Source organism: Silurus aristotelis (genome assembly GCF_946808225.1).
Source record: "Silurus aristotelis genome assembly, chromosome: 13".
NCBI lineage: Eukaryota > Metazoa > Chordata > Actinopteri > Siluriformes > Siluridae > Silurus > Silurus aristotelis.
The window spans coordinates 12,025,932-12,040,727 of NC_139586.1; the positions used below are offsets into that span (position 1 = coordinate 12,025,932).

General features: G+C 40.2%; 3 protein-coding genes across 3 annotated transcripts in view; 1 reads left to right on the forward strand and 2 right to left on the reverse strand.

Moving 5' to 3' along the window:
• The window catches only part of slc38a8b (solute carrier family 38 member 8b), a 13,255-nt gene extending 11,992 nt beyond the window's left edge, over positions 1-1,263 (reverse strand). Inside the window, exon 1 of the mRNA XM_083558065.1 lies at positions 735-1,263. Coding sequence (XP_083414191.1) covers positions 735-932 — 198 coding nt within the window. The 5' untranslated portion in view covers positions 933-1,263. The remainder of the gene's footprint in view (positions 1-734) is intronic.
• Positions 1,264-3,398: 2,135 nt separating this feature from the next.
• Positions 3,399-11,228, reverse strand: tmppe (transmembrane protein with metallophosphoesterase domain). Its single transcript, XM_083558256.1, has 7 exons — positions 10,906-11,228; positions 9,920-10,647; positions 9,591-9,701; positions 9,348-9,513; positions 8,861-9,000; positions 6,827-7,222; positions 3,399-6,181 (listed from the first exon to the last, which is right to left on the reverse strand). Exons 1-6 carry the CDS (start codon positions 10,914-10,916, stop codon positions 7,032-7,034), a joined length of 1,347 nt encoding a protein of 448 aa, XP_083414382.1. The 5' UTR covers positions 10,917-11,228; the 3' UTR covers positions 3,399-6,181; positions 6,827-7,031.
• On the forward strand, positions 3,443-4,354 carry exosc6 (exosome component 6; the record flags this gene model as incomplete). The annotated part of the gene is made up of 1 exon (XM_083558257.1): positions 3,443-4,354. One exon carries the CDS (start codon positions 3,443-3,445, stop codon positions 4,259-4,261), a length of 819 nt encoding a protein of 272 aa, XP_083414383.1. The 3' UTR covers positions 4,262-4,354.
• Positions 11,229-14,796: the final 3,568 nt, after the last annotated feature.

The window sequence follows — 14,796 nt, forward strand, 5'->3', positions numbered from 1 at the left end:
CATATGTGGTTCCCAAACTGTTCGCAAAGCTAATAGGCACACAAGTGTACAGGGTGTCTTTGGATGCATTAGCATGAAATTTTCCCCTTCACTTGGACTAGGAGACCCAAACCTGCTTTAAACTCCATGAGGATATACTTTACATGGGTTGGAGTGAAAGATCTGCCATAGAGCTCTGACCTCAACCCCAATGAACACCTTTGGGATGAATTGGAATGCTGACTTCACCCCACACATACACACACACATTAACTTTATTAGTAATAGCATGTGAAGAACAGCATGCAATTTACACCCTAATGAGAAAAGCATACACACTCTCTCTCTCACACACACACACACACACACACACACACACACACTTACATACATAACACCCCCCCCCCCCCCCCTCGTTCTCTTTGTAAACACATATATGAATAGGTAATTTTGGGACATTGAATTCCTCAGAGACTGCACATACTGATATTCTTTGACATAAAATCAACATGATGTTTGCATGAAATTTAAAGTCTTTAAGTTGGGCTGCTGTCAGAAACTGCTGTCAATCCACGAAAAGATAAGAACCAAATCTCTGATACTGTAAACATGACTGTGTATGTGATAAAGACTGGAAAACATGAGGAGATTCCCAATGTTTATGGTGCATGATTATGATCATTCATGCAAATGTAATAAAGTCGGTTTGAACTCATACTGTAGATGTTTTAAATGGTTTGAGAGGCAGAACTTACTATTTCTACACCGATTGCTCTGCTCACTCCTCCTGCCTTCTCAAAAGCCCAGGGAAAGTTGAGGAGTCCGGCACCGAGTGCAGACTTGAGCATGATGAAAACCGCACCGAACGAGCCGAGACGCGGTGCCTCGGTGCCTCGCGCAGGTTTGGACAGCAGACTGATGCTGCGGATGCTTTCGCGCGCCAGTTCTTCCATGCTGTCTCGCGCTCAGCTTTCCAAAACCCTGTTGTTGTTGAAGGTTATGGAGATGTGCAACCGGACAGAGACGCCACCGGACACAGCGAGGACCTTGCGGCCTGGTTTAATACCGTGGAGTGAAGCGGTGTGCGCGCGCGAAGTCACTCCGGTCCAGTCCACCCTAACAGCTAACCGGCTCTTCATTACACAGAGCGCGCGCTCCAGCTTAAAGCACTTATACACACACGCACACACAAAGTCACACTCGAGTGAAAAATTTTGAAATGATGCGCCAGTTTTGGACATTACCCGTGGCTCGTGAGTCGTTTATTTGAAGATGTTTCGCTGCACGCGATGTAAACTGCGTGGGTCACGAGCACTATTGAGGCTTGTGTCGTCGGCATGTGTGAATGTGCAACATATGTGCAATGTGCAGAACGTGACGTGGACGTGAAAGGAACACCTGGGTGGAGAGGGGCTTAATTGTACCAACGTTTAAGCTGTCCCACTGATGAATTACAATATGGATTCAAGGGTCAAGACGCAGACATCATTACTGTTACAGAACGTGTTGGAAGCTGGGTGGAAGATGCACTGAAAAGTGGAGAGGTATAATTTCAAGTACAAAGGGGGGCAAGTTAGAGCATGCAAAGTGTGTAAACCTGTAAAAAAAACAAAACCTGATTTGCTATGAAAACTCTACTTTTTTAATCAATTCTGAATCAAGTCAGGGATTTTGCTAATTTATCATTACATGAAACTGAAACAGTTTTGTAGGAGGAACAAGAACCAAGCTTAGAACCAAGCATGCTCTTTTAATATAAAGTTTCTTCTTCTTCTGTCAGCTGCTCCCATTAGGGGTCGCCACAACGGATCATTCGTCTCCATACCCCCCCCTGTCCTCTACATCTGCCTCTTTAAACTCAACTACCCGCATGTCTTCCCTCCCCACATCCATAAACCTCCTCCTTGGTCTTCCTCTGTTTCTCCTTCCTGGTGGCTCCATCCTCAGCATTCTCCTTCTGATATACCCCATGTCCCTCCTCTGAACATGTCCAAACCATCTCAATCTCGCCTTTCCTCACCTTGTCTCCAAAACGTCCTACATGCGCTGTCCCTCTAATAAACTCGTTTCTAATCCTGTCCATCCTCCTCACTCCCAACAAAATCTTCAACATCTTCAGCTCTGCTACCTCCAGCTCCGCCTCCTGTCTTTTAATCAATGCTACTGTCTCTAAACCAAACATATAAATAAATAAATAGATAAATAAATAAATAAATAAATAAATAAATATAAGATTGAGAAGATTGAGCACAGCAACAATACATGAGGACTGCATCATTAAGCTCACCTCAATAAGATCTCCTGCAGAAGCTCAAAGAACTGAACAGCGTTGAGGACGCAGTGGTCAAACCAAGGAAATTAATGGAGCACATGTAATACACAACACACTGAAATCACTTTTCAGTCAGTGGTTATGTCGCTCTATGTTGTTTTATGTAGCACCAGGGTTCTGGAGGAACGTTTCATTTCACTGTGTACTGCGTCAGCTATATATTGTTGAAATAACAATAAAAGCTTCTTGACTGGACTTGACGTCCAGCAGCACCATCAGATCAGACCTAGCAGAAAGCATTGGGGCCCTGGAACATGATCAGAAGTGGAAGGTTTTCACTGATTAATTAGTAAACTATGACCTGACAACTGTTTCCTGGTTTTTTTCTTAATACTATCTAAGGGACTTTTTTCTTGCCACAGTGGCCCAGGCTCACTCATCATGGATAATTACACATAATTCTGTTATATTTAATTTTTTGTTTTATAATTATTACATTCTGTAAAACTGCTCTGAGACTATGACCAGTGTAAAAAGTTCTATAGAAATAAACTACAACTGAATTGGAGGCATAAGAACTGAGTGAAAAACGAGTGACTTAAAAAGATTTCAATACAATTTTTATTATAATAATGAAGCACAAGGTGCGGTTGCAGGGAGAAGAGGTGGAGAAGGTGGAGTAGTTCAGGTACCTGGGGTCAACAGTGCAATGTAATGGAGAGTGTGTTAGAGAAGTGAAGAAAAGTGTGCAGGCAGGGTGGAGTGGGTGGAGAAGAGTGGCAGGAGTGATTTGTGATAGAAGAGTATCTGTAAGAGTAAAAGGGAACGTTTATAGGACTGTTGGAGACCTGCAATGTTGTATGGATTAGAGACAGTGGCACTGATTAAAAGACAGGAGGTGGAGCTGGAGGTAGCAGAGCTGAAGATGTTGAGATTTTAATTGGGAGTGATGAGGATGGACAGAATTAGAAACGAGTTTATAAGAGGGACAGTGCATGTAGGACGTTTTGGAGACAAAGTGAGGGACATGTGCAGAGGACGGACATGGGGTGTATCGGTAGGAGAATGTTGAACCATTGTCTATGTTCCTGATGGTGCGACACATTCTCCACTCCGGTAGATGGCGATAAAGACAAAAAAGCAACCATTTATTTCCGGTTTGGTGCTCATGGTTGCAGTGAAATCTCAAACATGCCGGTAGATAATAAACGTGTCCGCGGACCGGAGGTATCTCAGTCCCCGTTATTATTTCTTCCCCCGGACTCACAGATTTCCAAAGTCAGCAGCAGTAGCGGGAGACAGGGCGCGCGAGGAAACGGTGATATCCGGCCGTTGTTCGCGCGCTGCGGTCTCGTGAGCCAGGCCAAGGGCTCCGCGTACCTCGAGGCCGGCAACACGAAGATCATCTGCTCGGTGTACGGCCCGCGCGAGACCGAGCGCAAGGATGAAACCGACATGAAGAGCGGACGCCTTGTGTGCGACTTCCGCCTGGCGCCGTTTTCCTGCCCAAAGCGCGGCGCGTGGATCCAAAACGCCGAGGAGCGCGACCTGTCCACGGCGCTGGCGGAGAGTCTGCAGCCCGGCGCGTGTCTGCACCGCTACCCGCGCGCGCAGGTCGACGTGAACGTCGTGGTGCTGGAGAACGACGGCTCGGCTCTGGCACACGCGGTGACGTGCGCGTCCATGGCGCTCGCGGACGCCGGGATCGAGATGTACGACACGGTGCTGGGCTGCGCGCTCAGGCAGGACGAAGAGCGGTGCCTCGTGGACCCGGACCTCGCGGAGGAGCGCGCCGAGAGCAGCGCGGAGAACCAGGGCCGCGTCGTGGTGGCGCTTCTCCCCAACCTCAACCAGATTTCCGGGCTGCAAGCGGACGGCGAGATGCGCGAGGACTCGTTAACGGCCGCCGTCAGAACGTGCGTCGAGGGCTGTCACAGGCTGTACCCGGTGGTGCAACAAGCCATACTGCGGGCAGTTAAAAAGAAAGCAGCACCTCCACCTGAAAAATAACTCTGCATTCTTTTTTTTCTTTTTTTTTTGGTGTCACTTTTCCAATTTTTTCTACCGCAACGATGATGAAATATTAAATATCATTTCACATAATCCGTTGTAGAAAGTTGATCTTTAAAATAACAACGCATCATTGACTTGTTAAAACAGTGGCCAAATGTGATGTCTGGAACTTAATTTTTGAGCAATTTTTGCATGCATATTTAATTAAACCACGAGAATATAAGAAGTAGAAAACACTAAGAAATAATAAAAACACTAAAATTGGTTAAGGGATTTAACTGGCAATATTATTTGCCAAAAAAGGCAAAAAGCTCATGTAATAAGGTTTTAATTTTATATGCAAAAAAAGCATAGAAAAACAAAACGCTATTTACAACAAAGCAATCAAAAGCTTCTTGCCAAACTTTCTTAAAGTATAACAAATTAAAAAATATCAATAACATTTAATACAAATTTTAGCCAGCTGGCTAACATGCGGTAAAGTTATACCTATTTGCATACATATTTATAAGCCACTGAGCTTTTAACCAACTTGAACTTTGAGTCCAAATTATAAACCAAAACTATAAAATGATTTGGTTCCATCAGCCATTTTAAAGTCATAACGTGCTCATGTGAACAGAAATGGACAACAAAAATCCTACTCTTGTGAGGATTAACATGACAAAGAAATGTGAACAAAACAGGCAAAAATCACAGTAAGCGTTCTAAAGAACAATAATTCTCCTTAATTGCAGCTCTAGAGGCTCACCAGTATAATCTGACAGAGAACTTGCACAATCATACACGCTGTTTAAGTTTGTCCAGATTTTATTCAAGAGCTTCTACAGCATCACCAAACTACAGTTACTGAGACACATTTGAAGGTGTCTATTCTCTAAATCTTGCTGTCTGCTGTCAGATAATGACGGTTCCTTCACATGATTATAATTTAATTAGTCAGCAATAATCAAAACAATGACAATTAAATAATCCTATCTACTAAAAAGCCTGAGTCAAGTTAAATTAGTCCTGTGCGTATAACATTTCTGTGGTTTAGTGTAGAGTCGGTATCTGATTTGGGAAAACAATTGTGTAATGCACAAATGTCAAACCAAAAAAGATCAAGGCGCATTCTAGCACAACTGGATTGTTACTGACATACAAACAAAGGGATAAATTTAGGAAAATGTATATCCTAAATCTATTCTATCCATTCACTTATTTTCAGTAGATTTCAGTAACTTAGCCGTATTTCTCTGGTGGGTTAGCAGCTACGGGTCCTTAACTTTCACCATATATTGTATGAATTCAATTCTTAGAAAAAAACTAACAACCAAACAATCCACTGGTGTCGCATAAGCCTGTGCAGTGATCTCTGCACCAATCCCAAGCCTGGATAAAAGGCAAACAGTCCCAAATCGAATGTTAAACTAATGATAAAAAGAACTAACAGGAGCAGGAAGAATAATAATCCACTTCATCTGGGTGTGAGGTGGGAAATCACCACAGATGGGCTGCAAGTTCACCACAAGTACACGCATTTACGCCTGCAGTTAATTTAAGCATTAAGGCATATGGCATTTTTTTTGGAAGTTAGAAAACGCAGCAAGAACATCAGTGGTAATTGAAACTCAGGATCGGAGGCAGCAACACTACCTGCTCTACCAATGAGCTTCCTTGTTCACGTATATTCACGCTATCAATTGACTTAGTGTGGTTTTCCTGTTTTGGATTGTGAGCATTGCCTGTCTTTTAACACTCACATATAAATATATATTTTGTTCTAAGAGCAAATAATACATCCACTGTACAATTTATGCACTTAAAAATAGAAATTGAACTTCAAGCTCGCTTTGTTCTCAGAATGGATTATCAAAGCAACCGGACTGTGCTCGATGTCCCCTCAACAAAGACACCAGCAAACTTGCTTCCAAACTTTAATTTTTTAATCAATCAATCAAATTTTATTTATAAAGCGCATTACAACCACCAAAAAGGGCACAAGGCGCTTTCCAGTAAAGCAGAAAAAATTAAAAAATAAAATAAAAAAAAGAATAAAAAAAAAAATCACTAAAAATAATTAATTAAAAGTAAAAAATTTAAAATAATAAAAAATAATACAAAAATAAATAAATATAAATAAATAAAAATAAAAAGCACAATGTACATAAAATAGCAGTTGAATCAGGGCTACGTGTTAAAAGCTTGTCTGAATAAATGAGTTTTCAACTGCGATTTAAAAATACTCAGCACAGTGACACATCGTATGTGTGCTGGAAGTGCGTTCCACAGCTTTGGTCCCTGGACAGCAAAAGACCGGCCTCCAAACTTTTTATAGTTGCATTTAGGAGCAACTAGAGAGGTATGTCCAGAGGAGCGGAGAGTTCTGGCTGGTTGGTAGCTCTTTAATAATTCGGCTTACGGTGGGGCCAGACCATTGTTTGCCTTGAACACAAACAGCAGGACCTTATACTCCACTCTAAACCGCACCGGAAGCCAATGAAGCGAGCGAAGGACAGGGGTGATGTGTGAGTGTTTAAAAGTGTTGGTGAGAAGACGTGCTGCCGCATTTTTAGAGACATTTTTCTTTGCAATGTCTCTATACACATTTAATGAGAGCTTATATGCACTATATGGTGAAACCATGAATGAATGAAAAAATATGATGTGGAGATATATGGTTTGTGATGCATAAAAACCGTGAAAAATTGCAGTTAGTGGTATCCTCTAGCATACAATCAGACGTGTGCGAGTATGTACATCCGTGTCGGTACTCTATATACACTTAGGCAGACATTAGTGTGATCTGTGTGATCTCCGCATGGCTGCCGATTCTCATAGGAATGCCGTAATAAACAGTCCCTGGAGTAACGTAAATGCTGGTGTGCTCCGAGATGCGGTAAAGTCCACAGAAGTAGGGATTCACCAGGTACACCAGGATAGTGAGAGGGAAAAACTGACCAGCATGAGTGTGACCTGAAGACAAAGTATAAAGAAATTTCAACATGTTAAAATAAAAACAATGCAATTATTTGCATTACATTAACCCATATTTTATTCACAACAGAACATGGAAAACATATGAAATGTTTAAATTGAGGAAATATTCCATTTTAGGAACAAAAAAAAGGGTCATTTTAAATTTGATGGCTGCAACATGTTTTAAAGAAGTTGGGAAAGGCAGCAAAGCCTGGAAAAGTAAGTGTTACTAAAAAAGAAATTGCTGGAGTAACATTTTGCAACTAATTAGATTTATTAGTTTCTCAGAGTCTCTCAGAAATAAAAATGGACAGAGTTTCACCAAACTGCAAACAAACTGTCTCTACAAATTGTGGAATCATTTTGGAATAATGTTCCTTAACATTTAACTGTAAAGGATTGGAATATCTTATCATGTACCGTATACAATATCATCAAAAGATTCCAAGAATCTGGAGAAATCTGTGTGAAAGGGACAAAGGTGAAAATCACTATTGGATGCTCATGACCCTCAGGCCCTCGGGTGACAATGCATTTAAAAAAGCATAAGTCTGTAATGGAAATCCCTGCATGGTCTCAGACACACCTCCATAAAGCATAATCGGTCAGCACCATGTCATTACAAAGTGCATGTTAAAGCGCTATAATGCAAAAAAAGGAATACAAATGTACGTCAGATGTACATGGTCCGGAAACGCTGAGTGAAAACTCATTTAAAATTGACTGAGGCGAAGTAGAAAACTATTTTGTGTTCAGATGAATTGAAATTTGTTATTTTTTTGTAGAAACCATGTAAGGTGCATCAGACTAGCCTTTCGGACTAAGGAGGAGAGTGACCATCTAGTTTATCATCAGTGCCCAGTTTAAAGCCTGCATCTCTGATGGTATGAGGGTGTATTAGTGCCTATGAAATGGGCATCTTGAACAATTGGAAAGACACCATCAATACTGAAAGGTCTATACATGTTTTAGATATGATTCCAGCAAAACAATTAAATCTTTATGGAAGACCTTGCATATTTCAGCAAGACAATGCTGAACTACATAACATCTATAACAACAGCACAACTTCATAGTAAATGAGTCCAGATGCTGAATAAACATGGCCCTGTCCCAACATTTTTTTTTAAACATTTTACAGCCATTAACTTCATGGCTGTTTGCTTTATTGTGAATAAAATATGGGTTTTTGAAATTTGCTAATCATTGCATTCTGCTTTTATTTTTTTCCACAGCATTTAAACCTTTTTGAAATTGAGGTGGAACAGACTGTCAAACACTGTCAAAAATTTAACTCCCCAAAAAGATTATTTTCTTTTTTGGAAATAAAATTTTAAATATGTGACAGACTGCCTATACAACCCCAATCAGATAATTTAATACTAATTTTGCAATATCAAGGCTCATGGCTTGTTTCCCTGGTTCATAAACTCCACCCCTTATTTAACTATAAAATATAAATACTATGTATAACTTAATATTAATGAAATATAATCAATGACAATGGTATACAACAATAATAATAACAATAATAATGTAACTTCAATGAATTTAGGCAGAAAATGAGCTACTACTAGTAATAATTAAAATATGATTATTCAGGCAAAATGTGTGTGAAATGATTGTAATGGTTACCTGACAACACTAAGTTGATGTCTGGTCTTTGCTGGAGCGCTCGTTTAGCAGCGTGAGGTTGATGAGCCAAGAGAACAATCGGATATTTTTCACTGCAATTGCTCAGAGCTTTCTGAACATCCATCCCATGACCAGGATACCTGAACCACCAAAAAAAAAACCCCCAAAAAAACATAATTATCATTATACACACTAACGATTTAAATAGACAGGCAGTTGTTGTATAAACATAATTAAACTGATCTTCACAGCGTAGGAAACTCTATGCACGTACCTAATTTCTACATGCACCCAATTTGTAAAGATTTGTATTTCTATGACTTTTGAACATGAGCACATCTTCAGGCTCACACATACCTCAGATAATGATTTTTTATGTAGCATGAAATTCAATCCCTTTGATCACTTACGATTAAAGATAAAAAAAAAAAATTAATCAGAGATATGAATGAAAAGAGGAGTAAATGAGATCAGGACTAAACCTCACCGCAGAATGCTTGCTTCCAGGTCATCGATGCCAGCGAGACAGATCCAGTCCTGTGTTTGTCCTGGTCTGAACACTCGAGCATTGCTGTTGTGAAGAGGTTCTATCCCCTTTGAGCGCAGGAACTCAAACCAGCTGTCCACATCAGCAGTGTAGTACTCATGGTTCCCTATCACATACACACACAGCTTATTTGTGAATCTTTCTGCACACCAGGTTCCTCATTCGTCGTTCATCAGTTCTGACCTGTTGCGAAGTATGAGCCAAGCCGAGGTTTGAGGAGACCCAGTGGTTCTGCAGCGGTCCTTAAACGGGTCACCTGAGAGTCAGTCAAATCACCTACGATCACCACCACATCTGACAGCAACACACACGCACGCACACACCCACCTTCACACAATTGCTAACTTCTCATGCACAAAAAACAATCACATCAAATCATTTTAAATAAAAAACACCACGTTTTGATTCACTCAGTGGAGTTTTACTTTAACGGAAATAATGAAACCAGGGTTGGTGGCATTGTGAAAGAGGCAGACGCTCCATCACCTTATACATCCAAACCCTTGTGTTACCTGGTTCGAGCTGATTGACCATGGTGACAATGCGATGTAGCTGTGACCGCCCAACTGTTGGTCCTAAGTGGATATCTGAGAGCAGAACCAGCTTGAGGCCGTCCATGGAAGTCGGAAGTTTCTCCAGAGGAACCTCCACCTCCACCACCCGCGGTGGCTGTGCGGCGTTGAACAGACCGTACATGGCCAGCAGTACGGTCATCATTAACGCGAGAACTGTTTGCCTGGATGAGTCGCTCACCGTCACCGCGGAACCCTTGGAGAACATCTGGAGCACGCGGCTGGCGCATCCGAACACCACGAGCAAGAACAGCAGGATGACGTACATACCAAGGCAGCTGAAGCTCAGCATGGACAACCAATGCGGTTCCGTGTCTACCAGGTAAAACATGCTCAGGTAGCTGCAGTGGGCGAGCGCGAGGAACAGCAGCACTGCCGCGCGCCAACATCTGTGCGTCCAGGTGCTCGCAGGCTCCAGGTGTCTCGCGCCGCACAGCCGGGTCACCACGCGCTTCCAGATGTAGAGCGAGCCGAGCAGCAGCAGGGAGTTCACGAACAGAACGAACTGCACGCGGAACAAGCTCGCGCGCGTTCCCACGTCCACGCGCTCCGACAGCACGGTCCGGGATATGAGTATGGAGAAAAATACCACCCCCGTGGCCACGCCCACTTTCCCTTCAGCTGAGAGCCGAGAGAAGCCGAACATCTTCCGAGGGTCTGGCAGGTTCCTGACCAATCATGCAATTGTAAGCTTCAGTATGTGCGCTAAGGACTTCATAAATCAACCACTTAGAGAGATGAAGAATAAACAACAATTTTCCATGCAATTAAACACTTTATAAGGTCCTCTTAAAAAAAAACAACAACATTAACTGCACTTCCGGAAAAAATCCCTACAGATTCTTTAAACTCCACCACTGTATTTGTATCTCTCATTACGGATTGTGATAGAAAAGCAATAAAAGATAAAATATTAAATCAATTACCACTGAATCATGACGAAATAGAAATGGCCAAAAATAACACACAGTTTCAATAAATGCTACACTTCTGCTGCTTTTTATCCCTTGTTGTCGGCTTGTGTTTCTTCTTCTTTGATCTAAGGTCGACACACTTTTCTGCCACCTACCTGTCTGAGTGTAGAAGCACGCTGTGGATAAAAAAAAAAAAAAAAAACTATACAATAATTATATATTTAAAATTTTTTAAGCTTAATTTTAAGAAAATCTCCCTAAATTATCCCTAAAAAAGTTATGTATTTTATAATATCCAATTATTTCTCACAAACCCTACACTGTAATAAAGCATGCTAGTCAGACATCACACCAGATGAATCATTTACAGTTTTTCTCACTGCTTTCAATCATTTCTCACAACTGAACTGCATTTCTCAAAACTACTCGTTCCACAGTCAGATCCTGTTGTCAGTTTTTCACATCATATCAGCAATCTTGTTGTTTTCATCAAATTGCAATTGCTTTCGGACAACATGCAAATGGTTCTGTACATCTGTCAGCTGCTTTGGACAATTCTTTTCTTTTGTCCTGCTGTGCAAAATAATTTGTCTTGGTTCTCAGCTGAAATGTCACAACCACCAAACCAATTAGTCTTTTTCTCAGGTTGGAAGTCTGTACTATCAAAATGAGTGAACATGTTCTCAGAATTGTATGTCTGTACAGATTTCTACAAATTGTGTGTACATGTTTGCTGAGAAATATGTCCAGAATTGAGAAATTGCTCTCAGGTGAGTTTTCACCTTCGTTAACGAAGAGAAACATGTGCAACTCTAGATTAACCAATGATCAACCAGTTCTGTGAAATAGCTCAGAGGTGCAAACTCATGAAGACTGATTTGGCAGGGTCACATATATATATATATATATATATATATATACAGTGCACAACACAAGTGTTCCCCTTTCTGATAATGGAAGCTGAAGGAAGAAGAAGAGGATTAAGACTGCGTGGTGGAAGAGTACAGAGACACAACGGAGGAAGGGGTATAAGATGCCAAAGATACACAGAGATTCCAGATGAAATCAGGGCCACACTGGTGGATCACGTTATCAATCACGGCCTTACAATGGAAGAGGCTGGTCGAAGGGTGCAGGCAAATCTTGGAAGAACAACTGTGTCATCAATAATTCAATCATTTCGTAGAGAGAACAGGTATGTAATGTACTGTATAGTACAGTAATACTGTAGACTTACTGTTACACATACTGTAACACACCTAAGGTTATCCATGTGTAGCATGTTCAGTTACTGACGACGTATAAACATTTGACAGAAGCCTTATGTGGTAAGCAACGTTGTGGGGACTATTGAAAGGCAACAAGGGTTTAAGAGTCACAAATGCAGAACAACTACTGTACTCTACAATTGCTTCTTTATGGTAAGGTGATTTAGGATCGTTTATGCGAATGTGTCTATGAACATGACCATACTTGTTTAGAAATTCAGTCAGGTCTTCATCAATTTCTGTGTTTGTCAATCTGCTAATTATCACTGAGTTTTCAATTATGATTTTTTCAAGCTCAACTACTTCCATGTTGACACTATTTGCACCACTTACAAATTTTAAGCTATTCTCCTGGTCTTGTGTCTAAGATTTCTGGAAAAAAAAAAAAGGACTATAATGCCCTCCTGGCTGGCTCGCCACTTTTGTGTAGCCGGTAACGGTATCAATATGTAGGATACACGGTTATGGACCAGATCGCTAGGTTCGCTAGGGAGGGCAAGGAATAGAGAATGCACCTTAAAAACCAGGAAAATGACTTTTACCAAGATGGTTTTGTTTACTTATAAGGAAAAAGGTTTAAATGGACATGCATGTGAAACATAAAACAATGAAATCAAATGGCAATGACACAATAAAACAGTATAATGCAAAAAAATAGTTTTCCCCTTCTTTCCTTTAAGAGAAACTTTAAATATGTTGAGCTACTTTGTAGTAATTTGATCTAATTATATTATGGTTTGTTTCTATTTGTATTATACTTGCTATATTTGTTATCAATTTGTATTTAATTTAATTCAACTTGCTTTATAATTTCTAATTTTGGAGCTGTTTCCTATGAAGTTGTTCAATTTCTTTAACCCACAAAGAAATAGATACTCAAAAACATTACATCAAGGAAAATAAATATACATAAAAATAATTCAAAACTGGTCAAAAGGTAACTTAAATGAATAGGTCTCAGCCTATGGAACAAATGTATATGTGTTTAGGGAAAATAGTCCTTTGAATCTAAATAAATGTAAAAGTCTTGGAATGATGGGTGCAATTGCTTGAGGTGATAAATGATAATCATAAATGATAATTATAATAATCATAATGAACGCAATTCTTAAATCATAATGATAATAATAAATGATAATCCATTGAAAAGCATTTAATCTCTTCAGAAATGTAATGAAACACATCAACTAAACTAGGTGAAAAATACTATTTCAACTCAATACACATGGACACAGCCACAATACATCACACATTCCAACCAGACAAATTTTTGTATACCAACAATAAATGGATATAAACTCACAAAAAAACACTTCTAAACATAAATAAACTCAATCGTTCCATTTCAGAGAACTAAACATATTATTGTGAAACTCACCGAATCCGGGGGGGTTTCAACTCAATTAATCAATCAAATCAGGTGCTACTGGATCCACAATCGACTATCATCCACTTCAATATCATCAATCATCGCACTAAAATAACCCAAATAAGTTTTATGCAAAAGTTATAACATTATGCAACATTATTTATGCATATTAAAAAATTATTATTGTTATATTTGCCTTTTAATCTTCTTTGAAAAACACTCGCGATCTGCGAAGCACGTGCTCTCCGTGTGATTACTTCGTCTCACCTCTGTGACGTCATGGACAGCGCCCGTCATAATAATAGCGTTTTTATTTATTTATTTTAACTATTTATTTTAACTTTTACAAAACATTATATTACTTTTGTTAGTGTTTTAGGTGAAAATATAATTATTGCAAATTATATGTTTTTCTTCTCATCAGCTCAATTCTGACCTGTGTTACACCCTCCCCTCTTAAGTTTATGCAAGTCCCTTTGCATGGCTGTGACCTAAGGTTATAGGGTTTGGAGTTTCTAATTGATCTGGGTTGTTCGGCAAGTGATTCGACAAAAGCGGTGTTCAACCCCTGAAGCAAAGATTGAATGATTGATATCATGGGGTTTCCCAATTCTGGATAAGTTAGTCTTTTCGACTTCTGCTTCAGTCTTTTAGACCTTCTTAGATGACTTTCATCTTCACTCTCATCTTGATCAGTTTCATCCTCATGGTCATCAGATTCAATCGACTCCAGTCTGCTTCTCTGCACTGGAAAATCGGGTATAGTTTCCTCAGTTTGCACTACATGCGTTTCATTGTCTTGTTTCCTATGGCTTTTACCAAGTACATCAAGTGTCTGCTGTTCTACTTGAGGTAAGTGCTTTCTTTCTTTCACGGTTTCCTTTACAGGTTCTGCAGGACTGCATGAGGATTCAACTTCAGGTAAGTACTGCGTTTCAGGTGAGTATTCAGTACCGGGGAAGTATTCAGGTTCAGATGGATCGTCTCTCGACACATCTCCCACATTCACAGTATCTAAATAATCACTTGGGACAAGTGCTAAGTTAGGTGAAATTCGGTTTGTGGGATCATAGTTCAGAGGAACCTCTGTAGGCTTCCTTATAACATTGTACTCCCGGATTAACTTTTCTGAGGTAATGGCTGGAACTTCAGAGATTTGAGGTGCATAGTCATCCTCATCAGAACTTTGACAGTTCTCTAGACATTCATCAGCAGAGTTGAGTGTCCTCAACTCTGCTTCATCTTGGTAAAAGTCATTTTCCTGGT